This window comes from Tupaia chinensis, unplaced genomic scaffold, assembly GCF_000334495.1.
Source record: "Tupaia chinensis unplaced genomic scaffold, TupChi_1.0 Scaffold141490_1, whole genome shotgun sequence".
In the NCBI taxonomy this organism is placed as follows: Eukaryota; Metazoa; Chordata; class Mammalia; order Scandentia; family Tupaiidae; genus Tupaia; species Tupaia belangeri.
In genome coordinates, this window is record NW_006201352.1 from 2478153 (window position 1) to 2501580 (window position 23428).

At 44.5% G+C, this 23428-nt stretch overlaps 1 protein-coding gene across 1 annotated transcript in view; it reads right to left on the reverse strand.

The window, feature by feature from the left end:
* Window positions 1-23428, reverse strand: part of EVC2 (EvC ciliary complex subunit 2) — a 209103-nt gene that overhangs the window by 56010 nt on the left and 129665 nt on the right. Inside the window, exons 11-16 of the mRNA XM_006163194.3 lie at window positions 19435-19674; window positions 16278-16453; window positions 14017-14176; window positions 10865-11319; window positions 5893-6097; window positions 4164-4286 (exon numbers count right to left, since the gene is read on the reverse strand). Coding sequence (XP_006163256.1) covers window positions 4164-4286; window positions 5893-6097; window positions 10865-11319; window positions 14017-14176; window positions 16278-16453; window positions 19435-19674 — 1359 coding nt within the window. The remainder of the gene's footprint in view (window positions 1-4163; window positions 4287-5892; window positions 6098-10864; window positions 11320-14016; window positions 14177-16277; window positions 16454-19434; window positions 19675-23428) is intronic.

Sequence of the window (23428 nt, forward strand, 5' to 3'; positions counted from 1 at the left end):
ATCCCGAGAGGAGAATAAAGGAGAAGGGATTGCGGCGTGACCATCCCCCCTGGGGGGTGATTTCTCGCTTTCTGTCTCTATGTCTCTCTGAGTCTGTCTGGTGAGCGCACGTGCCCTATAGAGAAAACCTCTAAAAAAAGAAAAAAAAAAAAGAAATTCCAATCCAGATACAAATAACACCAACTAGATTTTAAAAAGAATATCCTGGGACCAGCAGTTAGCATAACAGCTATGTCGCTGGACTCCCACGTAGTCGACTACGGTTCAAGTCCCGGACCTGGTGGCTTAAACTCATGCCGGGCACGTGTGTGTGCGTGCCCAAGATCCTGAGAGGAGCATGGAGGAGAAGGGATTGTGGCGTGGCCATCCCCTCTGGGGGGTGATTTTTTGCTTTCTATCTCTCTGTCTCTCTTTGTCTTTCTGGCAAGCGTACATGCCCAATAAGAAAAAAAAAAACTACCAAAAAAAAATCTTCTTCAAGGCATATCATGGCCATAAAAGGTAAAAATCAAAGACAAAGAAAATATTCTAAAAAAGACAAGAGAGAAATGTCAAGTTACTTGAAAAGGTTACCCCATCAGACTATTATTGGACCTTTCAACTGAAACAAGGCAGGCAAGGAAAGGATGGGTAGACATATTTAAAACTCTCAGAGAAAAACAATTTCAGCCAAGAATACTACATTCCGCAAGATTATTCTTCACATTGGAAGGAGAAATAAAATCATTCCCAGATAAACAAAAGCTGAAAGAATTCAGCAAAAGTAGGCTAGCTCTTCAGGAAATATTAAGGGAATACTATACCTAGAAAACTAAAGGGATGTAAATCAACGCAAGAGAATGCAAAACTACTAGGAAAAAAAGAAAAAGAGTAACTAAAAGACAGGGCTAAGTCCACACATATCAATAATAACATTAAATGTTAACAGATTAAATTCTCCAACTAAAAGACATAGATTGGCTCAATGGATTAAAAATAAAAACAAAAACAAAAAAACAAGAATCATCTATATGTTGTTTATAAGAAACACAACAAATTAACAAAGATAGACTGAAAGTGGAGAGCTGGAAAGTGGTTTCATGCAAACAGAAATGAAGGAAAGGTGACAGTAATATTATTGATATCATACAAAATAGACTTTAAGATAAAAAGGTTAAAAAGAGATAAAGGACACTACATAGTTCTAAAATAATTAATTGAACAAAAAGATATAACAATCATAAATATTTTTGCACCCAATTCCAAGGCACCCAGATATATAAAAGAAAGGCTGCTAGACCTAAAGGGAGATATAGACTGCAACACAGGAATTGCTGGGGATTTTAACATCCCACTTTCACCATTAGACAGGTCATCTAGACAAAAAAAATACACAAAGAGATACAACAGTTAACTGATACTATAAACCAAATGGACACGATAGACATATATATAACATTCCACCTAGCAATTACAAATATACTTTTTTCTCAACTACATGGAACATTTTCAAAGACTGACCATATACTAGGCCACAAAACAAGTCTCTGCAAATATAAAAGTACAAGAAACTATACCCAGCATCTTTTCTCGCCACAATGGAATTAAAATTGAAATCAACCATGGAAAGAGCCTTCAGAAATTCATAAAAACATGGAAACTAAACAACTTTCTCCTGAATGACTTTCACACTACTGAGGAAATTAAGATTGAAGTCAAAAGATTCATTGACCCCAACAATAATGAAAACACCACTCTACATTACCTCTGGAACACAGTGAAAAACAGTCATAAGAGGGAAGTGCATAGCTATTAGTGCTCACAAGAAAAAAAAAATAGTAGGGTGGCAAATAAATAACTTCATATTGTATCTCAAGGAATTGAAACAACAACAACCACAAAAATCCCCAAAATAATAGAAAAAATAGTAAAGATCAGATCTGAAATAAGTGAAATAAAGAATAAAAGAACTAAACAGAAAATTACCAAAAAAATGTATCCTTTTTTTAAAAAGGTTAAACAAAATTGACAAACTATTAGCTAGACTCATCAAGAAAAACAGAGAAGGGAACCATAGAGATAAAATCAGTTATGAAGTGGTAATATTATAACTGATATATAAGAAACACAGAATATTATGAGCGAATACCACCAGGTACTATATGCTAACAAACTAGAAAACCTAGATGAGATGGACAAATTTCTAGACACTTACAAGTTACTGAGGCTGAACCATAATGAAATAGAAAGGCTGAATAGACCAATAACAAGTGATGAGCTTTAATCAGTAATAAATAGTTTCCTAACAAAGAAAAATCCAGGTCCAGATGGCTTCAATTCTGAATTCTAAAACTTTTAAAGAAGAGCTAACTCCAATTCTCCTCGAACCATTTTCAAAGATTCAAAAGGAAGGAATCTTCCCAATCTCATTCTATGAAGCCTCCATTACCTTGTCACTAAACCAGACGAGGACATAATGAAAAAAATAAAACTACAGACCAATATCCCTGGTGAAGACTGATTCAAACATTCTAAACAAGATTCTAGTAAACTGAATCCAACAGCATACTAAGAAGATTATACACCACAACCAGATAGGCTTTATCCCAAAGATGCAAAGTTGCTTCAACACACACAAAATACCACATTCACAAAAAGAAAGATAAAAACCATAGGATCATATCTATAGATGCAGAAATAGCATTAGATAAAATACAACACCCCTTCATGATCAAGACTTTCAGTAAAATAGGGGTAGAAGACACATTCCTGAACATAATATGAAAGACCCATTGCTAACATCATACTGAATGCAGAAAAGCTGAAAGCTTTTCCACTAAAAACTGGAACAAGACAAGGCTGCCCACTTTCTCCACTTTTTTTCAACATAGTGTCGAAAGTTCTAGCCAATGCAAGCAGACAGGAGAGCAAAATAAAAGACATTCATATAGGAAAAGAAGAAGCTAAATTGCCCTATTTGCAGATGATATGATGATACACATAGAATATCCCAAAGAAGCCATGAAAAAACTCCCAGAAGAGATAGATGAAACAAGGCTAAGATTTTCTCAGTAATAATACTCAGAGCATTGTAAATTAAAACTAAACAATATTGATGGGACCAGCAGTTAGCGTAATGGCTATGTCGCTGGACTCCCATGTAGTCGACCGCGGTTCACATCCCGGACCCAGTGGCTTAAACTCACGCTGGGCGCATGTGCGTGCATGCCCAAGATCCCAAGAGGAGAATGGAGGAGAAGGGATTGCGGCGTGACCATCCCCCCTGGGGGGTGATTTCTCACTTTCTATCTCTCTGTCTGTCTGGCGAGCGCACATGCCCTATAGCAAAAACCTCTCAAAAAAAAAAAAAAAAGTAAACAATATTGAAAGAAACTAAATTAAAAAATAGTAGTGAGAGACAAAGCACCAGAAATTCCTAAATTAAATAAATACTCCAAAGAGAACAAAAGGAAAAAGAAAGGGAAAAAAATCAATATATTTGCCACCAAGAGAAATAACTGTAAATAGCTGAAACAAACAAATACATGAACAAACAAACAAAGGGTCAGGTGGTGGTGCAGTGATAATGCAACTGGACCTAAATGGGAAAGGTCCTAGGTTCAAGTTCTAGGACCTCCCAGAACACACTGGGCATGCTTGTGTGTGCTCGTGATCCATCATAGATGAAACTGGGTGTGAAAGTGAAGAGACTGTTGGCAGCGCCTATCTGTCTCTCATTCTCTTCCTCTCAAAAAAAAAATAAAAAAAATAATAATAATGAGTTTGTACCTTCTATTAAAATGACTAGTGTGGGTAAAAAAGAGGATAGGTCCTCTTGGTCATGAATCTGTAACAGAGGAGAGGGTGCAAGATAAAGCAGGAGATGGATATAAAACAGGTACAAATGCCTCAGGACAAAGGAAGGCACAAGACAATGGCCACCACAGCCCATGGAGCCAGCGCTCGAGGACAGAATAGAGCCTGAAGAACAGGAAAGCTCCAGGCCAAGAAGCAGGGGAAGGTAGTTCCAGGCAGAAGGCACAGGTGGAAAGGGGTGGGAGTACACGCTAGGTACTGGGGTGGGGCTGAACAATACCGGCCCCTGAGGGCTCCGTGTGTCTGCAGACGGACTGCCATCAGCCTTGCCACCTGCGAAGAGAAACAGCTGGAGCACCCATACTGACCTTTTCACCCAGGTCTTCAGGGGCCTGCTCCTCACAGAGGTGGATTTTATCTTCGATGCACTTCTTCAAAAGGTCTATCTTGCTTTTACTCTTGGACCGTGGCTTTCTCGCCTTGGACTGTTGCTAGAGAGGGGTCACAAAAAAACATTGGCAAGAAGGTGTCACCAGCAAGTCCATGCTGCCCCCGGGTCTCCACAAGCCAGGAGAAATTGACAGAACTCACAGAACTGCAAAACTCTGCCTTAGGCCAAAGGACAGGAAAGCCAAATATTATCTTGGAAGGAGCTCAGCTTTAGGATCTTTGATCTGCATGAATTCTGGTGGACTCCTAGAGGGAGGAGAGGGAGCTAGTGGGAAGGGCCAAAACTTTGGAGTTAGAAACACCAGAGGACACAAGCCAGGCCCACCTGCTATGTCGCTAAGTCACTTCTACATGCACTATTTTTCATTCAGAAAGGCTATGTGTGAACTTTTTCTCCCTCTAAATGAAAAGGAGTGGGTTGCAAGTCAGAAAACACCAACTCCAAGCCCAATTCTCTACTTCCTATGTAGGTCGATTAATTTTCCTCTGTAGCTTAGTTTTCTCATCTATGAAATGGGATCATGACATCTATCTTCTGCCCCTGCTATGAATTTTAGGTGAGATAGTATAAACTTCAGTGATTTCAACATTTTTAATATCAACATATAATCAGTTCAAGAGAAGCCCCAACATTTTGCATGCATCTGGTGGTTTACTGCATACAAAGTTTACTGTATACCTACTATGAGCCTGACACTCTCCTAGGCAGAGGGGAGGGAGTACTGAATGGGTTGTAGAGCTTGCAAGGGGTAGCCTAGACAACAATCAAGTCAAGAACCCAGGACATTTCCGATAATGATAAATTACATGAAAACACAAAGCACAGCCATGTGGTAAGTGCCTGGGGAGGGTGTTATTTCAGACAGGAGCTAAGAGGCATGAATAGGCTATGAGGCATGGCTTAGGCAGGGGAAATAGCAAGTTTAAAGGCCTTGTCTTAGGCTCCTAGAAGTAGACCCTGAGAAAGGGTGTGAGGATCACATGGTTTCCTAAGGGAGAGCTGTTTAGGAGCAACCAGAATAGGGACAAGGAAAAGGACAGGAAAAGGAAGGGTCAAGCAAAGCTTGGGCTCAGGTGAATTGAACCCAGGCTGGCCCATGGGGGACTCTGGAACAAACAGGTACCAAAGTGTTGTCTTACCTTGAGGCACCTAATAGGTGCTCACTGAAAAACAGTGTCGATCATCACCCAGGGCAAGAGACCCACTTTTCCTGACTCCCCTGAGTTGAGTTGAGAATCCTCCTCTGTGCCACTTTCAGGAAGGACTTTGTACCCTGAATGTCACTGACAATGGCTAAGGGAGGAAGACTAATGCCTGGGCTAGGTGGCTCCCATCCACTAAGCACAACGGTTGAGAGAAGAGTGTAGCTGTGAGCCAGGCATGGCTGATATGTTCCTTGGTAGACAATGCATTGGTCTGGTAAGGGGAATCTGGGCAGAGCACCAGCAGTGTCAACTATAGACCTTAAGGTCAGGACAAGCTTAGCGGTTCCAGAAATAGCCAGATGCCAACGTGGCAGGAGAGGAGAGTACAAAGGAGCATGGCACGAGAGTACATCGGGGTGGATGGATAGGCTGGACCCATGGGGTCAGCAGCTGGCAGTCAGCCCCGCCTCTGAAACAGAGAGTCTGCCATGTCCACTCTACCTGCAGCTCGGGGGCAGCCAGGGCCTGGTCCAGTTTCAGGAACTCGGTTTCTCGCCAAGCAGTCCTAAATTGCTGCAGCAGGACTCGGGACCGGATTTTGGGGAAGGCCAAGCTCCTGTCCATCTGAGCAAAGCAGCCATGAACCTCCTGCCTCATCCTGAGCAGCTCCTCTTCAGACATGCAGAAGACGGAGGAGCAGAGCGTCCTGCAGAGACAGTGATATGATCTTATCAAGAGGAAATGTAGGGGTAGGGCTGGGGTGGGAAGATACCGAAAATTCATCAGCTAAATCCATGTTTAGAGACAGAAGCATCAGCTCCTTAACTGCACATTCATTCCCCCAAGTATTTCTGGAGCAGTTACTGCATGGTGTGGGTGGACAAGCATCACAGCAGAGCTGAGAGTTACACTGGATGAGATGAACCTGCGAAGGTGTCCTTCCAGGAGAAGGCCTTATAGACGGCCTGGTCTCATTTCAGAAACAGACATGAAAATACATCACTGCCTACAGAGGCTGGTCGGCAGCATTCCGTGGTAGAGTCCAGTAGCAGAAAAATAAATGCTCAACTTAGCTGCGGGAAGGGAAGGGGCAGGAAAAAGGGGAGGTCCCTTGCACTGGTCTTAAAGAATGATGACTGACAGTTATCATTTAGTGAAAATCTGTTCCATTTTGGAAAGCACGCCTAGTGACTTAGTGTTATGGGTTGAACCATGCCCTCCCAAAACATTTGTTCAAGTCCTAACTCCTGATACCTGTGAATGTCTGTCACTTTATTTGGAAATAAAGTCTTTGCAGGTGTTAATTATGCAGTAAGTTAAGAAAAAGTCAAACTAGGGTAGAGTTGGCACTTAAACTAATCCAATATGACCAGTATCCTTATAGGAGGACTAGGAAAAGAGACAAACACACAGGGAGAAGGCCATGTGACAATGGAGGTGTAAATGGTAGATCTTCAAGCCGACAAATGCCAAGCATTTGCAGCAACATCAGAAGCTAAGATTAAGGGGAGGAACGGATTCTCCTCAAGGCTTCAGAGGGAACAAGGCTCTGGCAACACCTTGATCTGGGACTTCAGAAATCAAGAACTGGCACCCAGAACTGTGAGAGAATCAATTTCTTTAGTTTTAAGTTGGTTACATGTTGTTATGGAGCCCTGGGAAATGAATACATTTACCTACATCATCACTAATCCTTACGGCAATTCAGTCCTCAAACTACAGATGAGCAAATCAAGAACCTCCTCCTTCCTTTCCAGCAAGGCCCACAGCACACTCTAACAGGAGACTGTCCACCCGCTCACTTTCCCAGGCTCATGACAGCAAGTTCTTGTCAATTAAATGGACGGGAAAGTCTGCCGGAAATTTCTGGATACAATTTCCTTTTCTTTTCTTTTTTTGGAGAGGTTTTTGCTATAGGGCACATGTGCTCACCAGAAAGACAGAGAAACAGAAAGAGAGAAATCACCCCCTGGGGGGATGGCCACGCCTCAATCCCTTCTTCTCTATTCTTCTCTCGGGATCTTGGGCATGCATGCACATGCTCCCGGTGTGAGTTTAAGCCACTGGTTCCGGGACTCGAACCGCGGTCGATTACATGGGAGTCCAGCCACACAGCCATTATGCCAACTGCTGGTCCCTACAGTTTCCTCCTTAACCCAGGAGAGACCAATTCAGTTGGAGGCCTTTGTTTTCTTGGTTTGGGCAGTATGTGTCTGTTCATTTATGCATTCAACAAATATTCTCTATAGACAAACAGACTTGTTGGTTATTCTACCAATGCTCAGTCAACACTGGCTGCATAAAATAAATTTGTGAATGCTTTAAAATTTGGAAATATCTTGGGAACCAGCAGTTAGCGTTCCCAAGATATTTCCATGGAGGCCAAGCCATGGTGGCACATTTGGATGCTGCTACTCAGCAGGCTGAGGCCATAGGAGAGCCCTGGTTTGATTCCCAGTATCCACTAATAAGCTAAGCATGGTGGTGCAGCTGTGGTCTCAGCTACCAGGGAGATTAAGGCAGGAGGGTCACGAGTTCACAGCCAGGGTGGGCATCACAGCCCAGACACTGGTTGTGGTGGGATATACCTGAGGTCTCAGCTACCCAGGAAGCTAAGGCAGAAGGCTAGTGACACAATGAGGTCCTGTCTTAAACACCACTCATACACACCACAGAATGAAAGAAAGAGAGAAAGAACAGAAAGAAAAGCTCTCTTGTGAAATTGAATGAGACTTTCAGGAATGATGCAAGCCCTCTGTTGAAAATACTCTGCAGGCCCACCCCACATTGCATGATGCTCCTGTCTTGGGTTCCTCATATCACGAAGCCCAGTGATTTTGTTTTTTATTAAGAATTATTTCATCTAATCCTTTTATTTGTTATTATTATTATTTTTTTTAATTTGACGAGAAAGAGAGAGAATGTTAGAAAGTAAGCTGACAGGTCTGGGACTCGAACTGTGGTTGCCCATGTGGGAGTCCAGCGCCCTAGGCACCATGCCACCTGCTGGCTGGAAGGCCCATTGATTTTGAAAGCACCTCTGGAAACTGCAGCTGTTCTCTCATACCTTCCTTTGTGCAGAACCTTTACACCATTGTTGCTGGTTACAGGTTACATGTGATCCAAAGTGAAAGAAACTCTGAAATGAATCTAATTTGTTATTTTTGCCCACCCCCAAACCATATCTGCCCTTGTGGTCTTCTCTTTACCTACTATGTAAGCACCAAGAGAAAACAGAAACACAGGAGGCAGGACCTTTGCCCTGAAGGAGTTTAAGATCAAAGGAGGAACTCGGGAAAAGTCTCAGAGGCACACTTTCCCAGGCCAAAATATTCCTTATTCCTCATTCCTACTTTAGCCAACCAGGTTGATGGAGACAGTCACCCAATCTTGCTAGAGATCAGCAAGCTTATAAAAAGTAATTCAAAACTATTGTGCAAAGCCATTTTTATATAATGCCTCAGAAATAAAGGCTGCAACCTTTTAGAATCTTAAACAAGTAGAATACATAAGGAGACTCACATTGTGTGCATTGTAAGCTGACCCTCTCTAACCTTAGAAAATTCATACTGAGTTTTCTCATAGCAAAGTGAGACGTCTTGTTTCCTGTTGAATGGCAAAATGAGTGGCAGCTTTAGTAATACACCCTGCCAAATAGACCCAAATGAGGTTGAAGAAAATGACCATTTGGTAACAAGAATGCCAAATCTAATTCATAAGCTATGAGGAGTCAAAAGTCAGTTTGATCATACAAAGATAATATGGTGGAATGTAGATCGAGCTAAATAAATACTGCTGAAGATAATTCATGTGAATAAGAAATGGCATTTAGAGGGCCAGGGAATGGCGTGGTGGTTAAGGCACTGAACCATGGTCAACCGTGGTTCAAGTCCCAGACCTGGTGGCTTGCTTTCTCACTTTCCCTCTCTTTCTCTGTCTCTTTCTGGTGAGCACACATGCCCTATAGCAAATTAAAATAATAATAATAAGTAAACAAAATGAAATAATTTTAAAAGAATGGCACTTAAAGATTTTATTTCTATGGGCTTGGAGAAGACAACTTATTTTCCTTGTCAAGAAAACAAATGCTAACAAATATTGGAAAATAAATGAGGCCACAATCACATAAGAGAGATGGGAATGAGCTGGAGGTCACTTAATGCGAACCAAGGTAATGACTCTGCAAACAACTGGGATCTATTCTCCTAGAAGCAAAGTCTGTCCCTAGAGAAGAGAACTGAGGCCAGCAAGATTCTAGGAGGTAACGTCCACCAAGGGAGGATGAGCATTGCAGAAAGATGTCCCACCACGCCACCTCCATCAAGGGCCTGAGAAGAGCCCATCCTCTTCATGTTCTACACCACTTGATAGGATCATGAGCTGCTAAAATTACCCTAAGTGATTTATTATTGTGGTCCTCATTTTACAGGCAAGAAAGATGAGGCCCAGAGAGGTTAAGTAACATGTCCACACTTGAATAGTAGGTGGTAATGCTGGGATCTCAACACAAGCCTTTTGGTCTACACTGCTCAAGTCTTATTCCACACTGGCCATGTTTGGGGCTTCTCCAGTTTCCAATCTTACATGCCAGCCTCAAACAACCGCCAAGAGCTTTAGTGGTCTCTGTGATAGCACAACAGGCTCCCTTCTTGGCCAAGCCAATCCCAGTCTCCACGAGGAACTGGAAGATGTTACAGGGAAGGAAAGGGTTGCCAGACACTGGCCTACCCGAATCTGACTCTGCCTCGTCCTCATTGCTTCCACAGCTCCTCTGTGTCTCTACAGAACATTGTCTGCACACTTTATCCATTATTTTCTAGTTATTACAGCAGCAATGCTGGTCAGTTGTGGTTGTCTATAGCCTACTCAGAAGTAGAAGTTATTACATGGTTCTTAAATTAATAATAACAATAAACAGCCTGATCAATGAACCAATGAATGAAAGGGCCAGATAAGAGAACTGTAGTGTGGCGTAATACCTAAAACCAAGGCCCCGGAGCAGTGCTGCCTGGACATCTGGTGAAATCAGGAGGGTCTAGAAGGGCCTGTTCCCAAGTTCCCCTCCCTGCTGTCCTCCTGAAGATATGTCCTCACCAAACAACACTTATCAAGGGGATCAAGAGCAGTTCCTGCTCATCTTTGAGAAGTGGGCTTCAGTTCCTGCCAGTTCACAGAATTATTCAAACAAGTCATCACATCATCTCACGGGAGCCAGGGCCACCTCATCCTCCTGTTACTATAAGTCCTGCTTCCCACAGCCCTGGTGATTCACTCTGTTCTATCTTGTGAGACCCTGTGTGGCATGCAGGGTCCCCCTCTTCTTGGCTGTGTTTATATGACTAAAAGACAACGAAGAACTCATCTATCTTGTCAGGTGTCATGTGCTAGGCATCCCCATAACCACAGGGTGAGAATCTGCCTCACCATGGGGTAGAGGGAAGATGATCAGAGCTCATAGGTGGTCAGAACTCACATGAAGATTAAGTGCTCCCAGCGTCTCAGCTCCGCCTGCTCCTCTGTTGAAGTCTCTAGTGCATCATCCTTCAGTCTCTGCCTCACGCTCTGGACACCCTCCTGGTCCCTATCCCTCTCCTCGCCCTCCAGCTGCTCAGCCCGTGCAGCCATCTCCTTGCTGTGCTCCTCCAGGATCTGCTGCAGGAACAGCCAGGGAACACTGCGTTTGAGCAGCTCCTGGGTCATCCCTGAGTTCTGGAGGCGCCGCAACTCATCAGTGGCCTTCTCAGATAGAGACAAGGTCAGGGCCCGGAGATCGTCCAGGGCAGCTTGGTCCAGACGCTCCTGCAGTTCCTCCAGGGTGGCGCTGTGCTCAGCCATCATGCTCCTCCACTGGTGCAGGTACTCGGTCACATCTTCAGTTGCTCGGAAGGTCTCCCCAATGGACAGCTGCTCCTTCCGCTGCTCCTTGTGCTGGCAGGGATTTCAGAAAGGAAAATTAAATGGAGGTGCAACTTGGTGGGTACAGTCCTTTGGGAAAACACATAGGAAATTGGTTGTAGGAGGCACAGAAGACTCACAGTCTTTCCTGCAACAATTTCATGCTTTTTGAATTATCCTTAAGAAAATAAAACAAAATATTGGGACCAGCAGTTAGCGTAATGGCTATGTCGCTGGACTCCCATGTAGTCGACCGCGGTTCATGTCCTGGACCTGGTGGCTTAAACTCACGCCAGGTGCATGTGTGTGCGTGTGCCCAAGATCCCGAGAGTAGAATGGAGGAGAAGGGACTGCGGTGTGGCCATCCCCCCTGGGGGGTGATTTCTCGCTTTCTGTCTCTCTGTCTCTCTCTGTCTTTCTGGCAAGTGCATATGCCCTATAGGAAAACAAAACAAAACAAAATATAGTGATAACTTCATGCATTCAACATTCATTGAACATATATTTATTAAGGAGATGAAGCCAAGAAGCAGACCACCCTGGTTCCAACGCTGGCTCTTCATGCACAAGATGAGTTAGTTTCTTACCCTCTCTGTACCTCCATTTCTTAATCTGTAAAATTGGGATAATAATAGGACCTACCTCGCAGGGTAGTGTGAAAATTAAATGAGTTGCTTAATACATTTACAGCCCTTAGAAAAATGTTCAGTATAACGTTTACATCCACAGATGTCTGCTATCGTTTTTACTATGTGTCAGTACAATTTATAAGGAAAATTTATGAGGGGGAAAAAAACCACAACAGATAATTGAGAGACAACTTAAATGAGAAGACCAGCAAAGACCTTTTAAGGAAGATCTAAGAAACACCTGAGGGATAAGACCATCTCTTAACTGGGTTGACAAATGGAGAGAGAACATTCCTCAGAAAAAGAGTACTGGGTATAAAGACTCTGTAATAGAAAAACAAAACAAAAACAAAATAAAGATGTCCATCATGATGTTATTTATAAAATTAGGTGCACAGATAATCTGGGTTCCATTTTGTGTTCATGGGTCCTGGTGACAAGAAAGTGTCCATTCATTTCCAAACATTTACTGAGTGCCTGCTATGTGTACGGCAGGGAAAACAACATAAATTTTTTGCCTTGTGGAGGTAATATTCTGATTCTAGGCTACTCGCAATATTTATCAAAAGTAGTTGTAATTAATAAAATTCATGGAAGACTTCCACAATCTCTTGTAAGAGCTGAAGGCAACCTATCATTCTAGATAGTAATCTTGGATTGGGTCAGATCTTCAGGGAAATATGATCCTGGGCCTCATTGTTTTGATTCTGTATTCTGTGGCTCAGAGACAAATGGGAAGAGATACTCAAGGATAGGGTAGACTTCAACGTTCAAAAATCATGGCTTTCTTTTTTTATACCTGGTTGTAAAAAGGAGTTTCTACTGATAAAATTAAAAAGTTATTCTGCATCCCCTCCCCTTTCTCCCAAATGGTACCAGACAACTAGCCTGTTCAACTGGGTTGCATGGCATCAGCCAACTACCTAGGTATAATCCTGCATGTCCCACACATCCTCTGAACCAACCTTGCGTCCCTGCTCTGGGCATTGCGTCTGCGGAGGTCCTCATCAGCTCTCATCTGGCCAAGGTTCCTGTGGGTTTCACATTCCCAGGCTCTTCCAATTTATTCAACAGACTGCTCACATGAGCTCCTAAATCTCAGACCAGACATTTTTCTCCTGAAAACCTCAATGTTCCCCACTGTCCTTGGATGAGGAATAACTTTAGTCTGATACACTGTGCCCACTGACTCAGCACTGCTTCCCAGTGGGTCTCCTGCGGCCCTAGCCCTTGTCTCTCTGAACACTCTAACCTTAGCATGTTCTCAGAGTTCCCAAACACAGCAGGAAACTATTTTCTTGGTATTTCAGCTTTGAACAAGATGCCTCCCCACTGCCTGCAATATCCTTCCTGGCCTGTACATAGCCACTGAACACTGTGTTCCAGCGCTCAGTTTACGTCACATCTGCTCTGTGAGGTATTCCCCAGCAGGAAGCATCATTTCCTCCTCTGTGCCACCATGGTGTGCTGCATACTGCAGGTGAGCATGCCATGACACGTTTATGTGTTATGTCTTACCCTTTCCTCTCTCAAAGCAAAAAGATAGCTGAGCAGGTTCACATCAAGGACAAGGCTTAGGTTCCAAATCAGACCAGTCTGGATATTTGATTTTGACCACATTATTTGAGCTTGCTAAGTCTCAGTGTCTTTATTTAAAAAAAAAAAAAAAAAAAAGACAATGGTAGTGTCTTCCTCATAGGGTTAATGTGTTTAAACAAGATATATAAATCTAATGTAACACACTTAGCATAGCACTAAGTAAACACTCAATGTTAGCATCTATTGTCATTATTATTCACTCAAATTGGCTCTATTCTCTTGCCCAGGCAGACATTACTAATCCACAATGATCCTCTGCTGTGAGGAGGCTGGATGGGTCTTATGGAATCTTTCTTGACAGAGCATTCCATAAAGTCACTACCAATCAACCCTAGATGGCATACATGCTGCCTGTCCAGTTGTTCTTCTGACACAAGTTTGCTGATGCCAATGGCTGGCAAGGTGATGGGTGTTAGATAGGCTCAGAAATGGTTATGCATAAACTGAAACAAAATAAAATGGATGGTTATGCAAAGAATAAATAGCATAATGCCTTCTATACCTTTTGCAGCAATTCTCGTCTTCTCTTAATTATTAATTTCTGATGGAGTTTTTTCTTCTCCTGCTTTAAGTCATTGTCCAACTTCTGTTTCACAGAGAAGACTTCTGTCTGAGCCCGCTCCAATAGCACCTGCATTTGATCTTCATCCAAGTACCCTGCTCTAGATAAGGAAGGTGTAGAGATAGTTAATGTCCTCTCCAAACTCACCTTTAGCTTGACTGCTGTTGTGGCTGAGCATTTATCTCCATATTAGTTTGGTCTGAATCAGAAGAATATTTACCCTAAAGGAGGAGTAGAAGAATGAGCAGCTCAAGCATTGCTAAAATACTAGCAGAGTAAGGCAACGTCATCAGAGACAGGCAGAGGCAGCTCAACACCAGGACAGAAATAATTAGTTAGAGAAGAAAATGGCAAGACTTCAGGGAAAAAGTAACATTCAAAGAGACCACTGTGGTACAGGTAGAGTTTTCCAACAGGAGATGGTGGATTGATAACTCCTGCTATCAGGAATAGCACAAAGTCAAAGGGGTGAGTGTAGAGAAAACTCTTATTGATAGTTAATTCTTATATGAACTTGAATGGCTTAGATTAAATGTGATTTCTGGGTGCTCTGTGAGGGTGTTTCCAGATGAGATCAACACTGGAACTGATGAAGCAGGCAAAGCAGGTGGCTTTCTCAATGTGGGGACAGCAACCTATATGAATAGAACAGAAAGGCAGAGGAAGGAAGGATTTGCCCCTTTCGTTCTGCCTCGTGGCTTAAGGTGGGATGGGGCTTCTCATCATCTGCTGCTTTTGGACTGCAGTTCACACCCGCAGCTCCCCTGGTTCCCAGGCAAGCAGACTTGGAGCGCATCACACTATCAGCTTTCCTGGATCTCCAGCGTGCAGACAGAGGACACTGGGACTTCATGGCCTCCCTAATCACACCAGGGAGTGCCTGTACCTCTTACTAGCTTGGAAAAAGTCCATCAGCTCTTCTACATTTTCCTGTATTAAATTTCCTTCTATGTGTGCTATTGGTTCTGTTTCTCCGGACAACTTTTACTAGTATATTCTGCTATGATCATTACCACTACCATTCCAGTCTGTCTGTATCCCTGGGATGGGTTGGCCATTGTAGCCTCTCAATGGAGGCTTCTGGCAAGAGTGAGGTGTGAAGAAATGAATAAGAGATGCATGTATTATAAATAACATCCTGGGGGCCAGCCGATGGCAGAGGAAGTTACGTCTCTGGGCTCACACATGGTTAACCATAGTTGGAGTCCCAGACTCAGTGGCTTAAAACTCACATGGGGCATGTGTATGCATGCCCAAGAGCCCAGGAGAAGAATGGAGAAGAAGGGATTGTGGAGTGGCCACTCCCCCAGGGAGTGATTTCTTTTCTTCTCACTGTCTTAAGTCTCTCTCTAGTGAGTGCACACATCCTAAGATGAAAAGCTCTTTAAAAAAACAATAAGCCTGTGTTAGGCTTTCAGGATACAATTTAAAAATAAGGAGCAAGACACCCTTTCCTGGTCACCACTCACGACCGCACAATCGGCTCTTAGGTACTTCAATTCAAGGCAAGGAACTGTTTCTTTCAGTTGAGTGAAAATTAATCAGGACTGTTAAGTAAATTGCAGTGGCAAATCATTAGCATCTTCAGGTGGGGAGTATTCTCCTTATTTGCACTTCTCTCACGTACGCACTAGCATGCTCAACTATAGATAGAAGAATAAAAATAAACTTAAATAAATAAATGAAAAGACTGGCCATGAGTTAATACCCACTGAAGCTGAATGATGGCTCATGAGGGGTCATTATATGTGCGTCTCCACTATCATGTATGCTTTTACAACCTGATAATGAGAGGGATTTTTACCACTAGAGCGTTTTTAAGAAAAAAATGTGAGTAGCCAGTGTATACTATAAATGAACAGAAGTGAACAGTCTTTGGCAAGGAACGTTTCGAGGGTAGGACATTTGCATGTTGAGATGGTGTCTTTTTAAAAAATTTGCCTAAGGGCATATGCACTATTCAAAAAGGACAGAGAGACAGAGAGGAAGGGAGAGGAAAAACCACTGCCCAGTGGGGCGATGTCATACTATACTGCAGTCCCCTCTCCACTTCCCCTGTCAGGATTTGAGGCATATATCCACACAGACCTGGTGTGTGTTTCAAGCCACCAAGTCGAGGATTTGAACTGCACAACTGTCCACATAAAATTCATCTTCTTTAACTACTAGACCCCAGGACTGGCCTTGGTGTCAGGTTTTACCTCTCATGTTTTTGGATGAGGAGGGTCAACTGAGCTGCGGCAGCATTTAGAAGGCCTTGTACACGGGTCTCTGATGACTGTAGGTTCTGGACCAGGTATTCCCTGTGGCCAAATCTTTTACTGAGATGATACCTCTTACTAGCTTGGAAAAAGTCCATCAACTCTTCTACATTTTCCTGTATTAATAAAAAAAAAAAATCAAGACAATATAATTTAAACTTAGAAAATTTTCTCGACATTTAAAACATTACTATTCTTTGGAGAAGAAAACACACAGAAATAGCAGCATAGGATTAACAACCTTTAGCTTCCTACCTGTAACAAAGAATGATAAGAAAATGATGTACAAATGAAAAATGAGGGCTTTGGAAAGTGCATTCTGGACCCAGAGGGTAAAGGGTTAGCAGGCCTACTTTACTGACTCAGGAAAGGAAAGGTGGATTTCACTTACTTGATATTCATCTTTCACCCCTGCACACACCACACCTGTGGAGTCCCCACAAGTGCTGAGCAGCGGGATAAGGACTTCTTAGATAAAACAGCCATCGGCCCCGACCCCCAGAGCTCCCACACTCACAGAGGAGACAAGATGGGCAGGCGTGGCACAAAAAAACAGCTAGAAGTTCTCCTCATTCTATGACATGAACAAAACCCTTGCGGCAGCATTTAGAAGGCCTTGTACACGGGTCTCTGATGACTGTAGGTTCTGGACCAGGTATTCCCTGTGGCCAAATCTTTTACTGAGATGACCTCTTACTAGCTTGGAAAAAGTCCATCAACTCTTCTACATTTTCCTGTATTAATAAAAAAAAAAAATCAAGACAATATAATTTAAACTTAGAAAATTTTCTCGACATTTAAAACATTACTATTCTTTGGAGAAGAAAACACACAGAAATAGCAGCATAGGATTAACAACCTTTAGCTTCCTACCTGTAACAAAGAATGATAAGAAAATGATGTACAAATGAAAAATGAGGGCTTTGGAAAGTGCATTCTGGACCCAGAGGGTAAAGGGTTAGCAGGCCTACTTTACTGACTCAGGAAAGGAAAGGTGGATTTCACTTACTTGATATTCATCTTTCACCCCTGCACACACCACACCTGTGGAGTCCCCACAAGTGCTGAGCAGCGGGATAAGGACTTCTTAGATAAAACAGCCATCGGCCCCGACCCCCAGAGCTCCCACACTCACAGAGGAGACAAGATGGGCAGGCGTGGCACAAAAAAACAGCTAGAAGTTCTCCTCATTCTATGACATGAACAAAACCCTGCCAAACACAAGGGTAATAATTACCTAGCTTACACTAGTAAACTGACAAGAAAACCTGTTACTGTCTAAGTAAAGCCATGGGGTCTGAAAACTCACATGTGAATACAATCTGTTCATACTGTTATACTCTCATTAAGGTTTTGGTGAGGAAAATCTAGACCAGAACAGAGAGGTCAGCTTGCTGCCTTCATGTCCTGGGTCATTCTGACAGAGGCCCTCTCTCCCTGAAAGTCTCCTCCTGCTCCAACTCTGTCCTCACTCACTCAGCCTGTGCCACGCCCAGAAACCTGGTACTGAGTAAAGGGAGAGCCGAGTCAAACGGCCTCCCCTCCGAGGACCTGCTCACACACACAGGCGGGGCATGCGGGCCCACTGCTCGCATTTTTCTGCTTCATTTTGCACACTGCTTAGGTGTTGACGGTATCAGAGGCCACTCACATGCCTGGATGGACACTTTGAGTCTGACAGAGAATTTCAGACAAAACCTTAACTAGCAAGCCAAATTTCTGAGATGATTTTTCACTTATAAAGATGAAATTGAAATAGTAGAGAGACTACATCAAAAACACGGTTGTCCATTCGTAAAATGAACCAAGGAGTAAATTACATCATTAACCCCTCTGGACCTGAGCCTGCCAAATGGTGCTCCCAATTTTGTCACCATCGTCGAAAGATGGCTTTGCTGCTTTGTGAACACACTGACTCACACACTGGAAGATACAGTGTCTAACGGTTGGCATCTGCAGTTCTCAAATATTCACAGTCAAAACGGAAACTCTAGAAAGGTAAAATGAGAAGTTTTTCCTTATGATCATTCTCACTCGCCAGGAGCAAGCTGGCAGCACCCATGAACACATGGGAGCCATGTTTTCAAACCAGTGACTTGACTCTGGGTATGTGAATGTGTGCATGCCATGCACAGTACCTCGTGCAGGCTTCATAGGACATTCCACAGCAAGATGGAGTCTCGGAGAGACTATTTTCACTAGGAATCATTTAGTCTGGATTAGTAACATTCACACTAAAGCTTATAAGCAGAAATAAATACAAATTTACCCAAGTATACATAGACACAGATCCTAAGCCCTAAGTATACATCGTTACACCCCCACCCCACGCACACTCCCCACATGCATATATGTTTATTTTTTTACTTCCATACAGTAGGGATACTTTCTAAGACCTCCAGTGGATGTCTGAAACTGCGAACAGTACCAAACCCCACGTACGCCATTTTTCAAGTATGGCTACTAAGTGACTAAAGGGCTGGAAGCATACACTGGGGGACGTGTTTGGACAAAGGGATGATTCATGTCCTGGGCAAGTGGAACAAGATGACACAAGTTGTCACCATGCTGCTCAGAAGAGTGTGCAATTTAAGACTTGTGCTTAAATTGTTAATTTCTGAATTTTCCATTTAATATATTTGGACTACATTTGACTCTAGGTGACTGAAGCTGTGGAACCGAAAGTACAGGTGTGTGTGTGGGGGGGCCACTGTACATATTAAACATAAATTGTGCCAAAAACTGACTTCTCATGAACTCGCTCATTCAAACTCTGTTGCACTCCAGTGAGTGTGGCTACTCTACCACACCCATTCTACAGGTGAGAAAGCTGAGGCTCAGAGAAATTAGATAAATGTGCAAGCTCACACAGCTAGTGGGTGACAGAACTGAGTTCCAGGCTTGCGCTCCAATCTCCTGTTTGTCCTGCTTCATGGAAACTTGCCCACACATCAAGAGGTAGAAAGAAGAGAAAGTTAGATCACTGGTCTGCAGCACACATGGAGAGATGGGACTTAGCTCAGGGAGTGGACACGTTTACTGAAACCGTTTAGGAAAATTGCTCTTCCATCACAGCGAGCCTGATTTAAGGCATTACCTGTATTTCAGAATAATTTTGTAGGACCATTTTGGCCGCCTCTGGTTTTAGTTCTCCTTTGAAAATAGCACTTCTTATCTGGGTAAAGAAGATATTGTGCAGTTCGTTTCTCTGGAAAACAGCCAGCTGCCTGTGAGCCTTGGCAAAATCTTCCTCTCGTTGCAAAGCTAGAGACCTCCTCAAGTGCTCCAGTTCCAGGCCATGGAGGGTCCTCAGAAGGTTGCTGCACTCCACAGCAGACTGCGGAAAGAAGAGACAGCGGGTGAGAGACTGACATGCTGAACACCTGTGCGTGCACACACATACTCTGCATGAATGTACACAGTGCACAGTGCAAACATGTGCACACATTCTACATGCATGCACACATGTACCCCTAGTCACACATGGAACGAGTATATGCAAACATGTACAATTGTACACACACCCATACATAAGCCACGAAGTACATGTGTGTACACGCATAGTACACACATGCATACAACATGATGTGCATGCACATGTGCACAGATGCACAAAGGCAGAGTCATATGGAACACATGTATACATATGCATGTGCACACATGCACACACACACAGGATCCCAAACTAGCAAAAAGGCTACTAAATCCCGGAAAATGGTGCTGTCGCGAAGTGTCAGCAAGTCCCCTATTATCTTGACATTTTACAGAAAAATCTCACAGCAGAAAATTCAAAGGAGTGGAAATCTGCAAGTCAACCTGCTTGAAAATAGCCAGCAAAAATTGGAACTCTCAAATATCAATGGATTGTGCTGCTAGGCTCAAGATTATTTCTATCATCTTTCATTCTCAACTTAATTAAAGAGAAAAATACCAGCAATCAGGCCTATGTTGAGATGCCTTGGGTAAACAGAGAGGATGGTAAGGTGTGAAGAAATGGTTACTTGGATGCTGTCATGTGGTCCAGTGTGAGGATAGAAAGGCAACTTGCATCTACCGAGCCCCTGAAGCATTGGCACCCTGTGACCTCAGTAATCTCTTGACCTGGGAGGGACCTGTTCTTCACTCCCTGTGGGCAGGCAGATTCCCAAATAGCCCAAGACTCCCCACTCGGAGTACATGTCATGTGAAGTTCCTCCCCAGGAGCAAAGATGTGGTTATGTTGGATAGTCCCTCCTGTCACTAGGTGACAGTATGTGGGAAAAGTACAGGAGTTTTGACGATGCACAGAAGGTCCCCAATCAGCTGACTTTCCATTAATCAGAAGGGAGACCATCCTCAGTGGGTTTGCTTCATCAGGTGAGAGTGCTTAAAAGAGGGATTGGGCCCTTGCCTAAGGAGTAGAACTCCCCTGTTGGCTTTGAAGAAGCAAACAGCCATATTATAAACGGCCTATAGAAAAGGGAAGCCTCTCAGCTGAGAGTATCAGCCCTGTACCCAAAAAGAAGTGACTTCTGACAACAGCCTGCATGAGCGTTGGGCCAGGACCCGAGCTACAGAGGAGAGCATGGCCTGGCTGAGAACTCACTATAAGAATGTTACACCTGAGCAGAGGAGAGCACGGCCTGGCTGGGACCTGACTACAGCCTGTTACACCTGAGCAGAGGAGAGCACGGCCCGGCCGGGACCTGACTACAGCCTGTTACACCTGAGCACAGGAGAGTATGGCCTGGCCGGGCCCTGACTACAGCCTGTTAAACCTGAGCAGAGGAGCGCACGGCCTGGCTGAGACCTGACTACAGCCTGTTACACCTGAGCACAGGAGAGTATGGCCTGGCTGGGACCTGACTACAGTCTGTTACACCTGAGCAGAGGAGAGCACGGCCTGGCTGGGACCTGACTACAGCCTGTTACACCTGAGCAGAGGAGCGCACGGCCTGGCTGAGACCTGACTACAGCCTGTTACACCTGAGCAGAGGAGCGCACGGCCTGGCTGAGACCTGACTACAGCCTGTTACACCTGAGCAGAGGAGCGCACGGCCTGGCTGAGACCTGACTACAGCCTGTTACACCTGAGCAGAGGAGCGCACGGCCTGGCTGAGACCTGACTACAGCCTGTTACACCTGAGCAGAGGAGCGCACGGCCTGGCTGAGACCTGACTACAGCCTGTTACACCTGAGCAGAGGAGCGCACGGCCTGGCTGAGACCTGACTACAGCCTGTTACACCTGAGCAGAGGAGCGCACGGCCTGGCTGAGACCTGACTACAGCCTGTTACACCTGAGCAGAGGAGCGCACGGCCTGGCTGAGACCTGACTACAGCCTGTTACACCTGAGCAGAGGAGCGCACGGCCTGGCTGAGACCTGACTACAGCCTGTTACACCTGAGCAGAGGAGCGCACGGCCTGGCTGAGACCTGACTACAGCCTGTTACACCTGAGCAGAGGAGCGCACGGCCTGGCTGAGACCTGACTACAGCCTGTTACACCTGAGCAGAGGAGCGCACGGCCTGGCTGAGACCTGACTACAGCCTGTTACACCTGAGCAGAGGAGCGCACGGCCTGGCTGAGACCTGACTACAGCCTGTTACACCTGAGCAGAGGAGCGCACGGCCTGGCTGAGACCTGACTACAGCCTGTTACACCTGAGCAGAGGAGCGCACGGCCTGGCTGAGACCTGACTACAGCCTGTTACACCTGAGCAGAGGAGCGCACGGCCTGGCTGAGACCTGACTACAGCCTGTTACACCTGAGCAGAGGAGCGCACGGCCTGGCTGAGACCTGACTACAGCCTGTTACACCTGAGCAGAGGAGCGCACGGCCTGGCTGAGACCTGACTACAGCCTGTTACACCTGAGCAGAGGAGCGCACGGCCTGGCTGAGACCTGACTACAGCCTGTTACACCTGAGCAGAGGAGTGCATGGCCTGGCTGGGACCTGAGTACAACCTGTTACACGAGAGCAGAGGAACTAGCTCAACTGTGTCCTGAGAAAACACCAAGATGGTAAGCTGTTTTAAATTACTGAATGTGAGCAAAAGGGAAGAACTGCAAATGCAGAGAAGTCAGGGACCTTTCCCAAAGCCTGACTGTGTTGGGAGGTGAGGGAAGGCAGGGAAAGCAAGCCTTCAGGGTCTGAGTTCTGATGCCACACAGAAAGGAAACAGTGAGACACGTCGGTGGAGCAATGACAGGGAAAGGGCCACAGCCACCCCATAGTCACCAGTGGCCTGCCTTGGTGGTGAGAGGGTGGAGGTCATGCAGCACGGCCAAGATGAGGCCAAGGGAGGCAGAAGGGGCTGTGCTGCAGAGGGTGAGGCTAAACAAATACTCCCCGCCCACCTGAATTCCCACTCTCAGCACCCAGTACCACCACACCCAGCCTCCCTGTTCGCCTCCACTCCTGATTACGTACGAAAGCCCATGAGGCTGACATGTTGACCTCTAGTTTTTCCCTATCTTTCCAGCCTCATTTACTTATGTCTTAATTTGTTCAGAATTAGGCCAAGAGAACAGCCCTTCTTCAAGAGACAGACAGCTCCATGGCTCCTGCGATCTAGCCATTTTGGGAGAAAGGAAGATGTCCCACTGATAACTGGGCCTCCAGCATACAAAACTCGCGTGGTAGGAAGACCCCTTTCAAGTCTCCTGTCTCTGTATCTGACTTTGTCTCTCTCTACCTCTGTCTCTGTCCACTCTCTCTCTTTTTTAATTTTTGCTTTTTAGAATTTTTTAAGGTGAGGCATTTTACAGGGCCCTTTGGCCCCTCCTAGCCCTTTATCTTGTTAATAATCATGCCCTACCTAGGACAGGAAGAAGCGAACAGAACAGCCCTTCTTCAAGAGACAGACAGCTCCATGGCTCCTGTGAAGCACGCCGCTCGGTTTTCTAATTTTTGAGTTTTACTGAATTTTTTTGAATATTAAATTTTTAGATTTATTTAAAAGTTTTTCTCTTTGTTGGTATTGTTATCCCTCTCTCTGTTTCCTTTTCTGCACACTCCTCAACTCTCAGATTGAACTTCCAAGTTTGGGAAGAAACCAACCATCCACCAGATGACTAGAAATCGCTGCATTACCCCAAGAAATATGGGGAA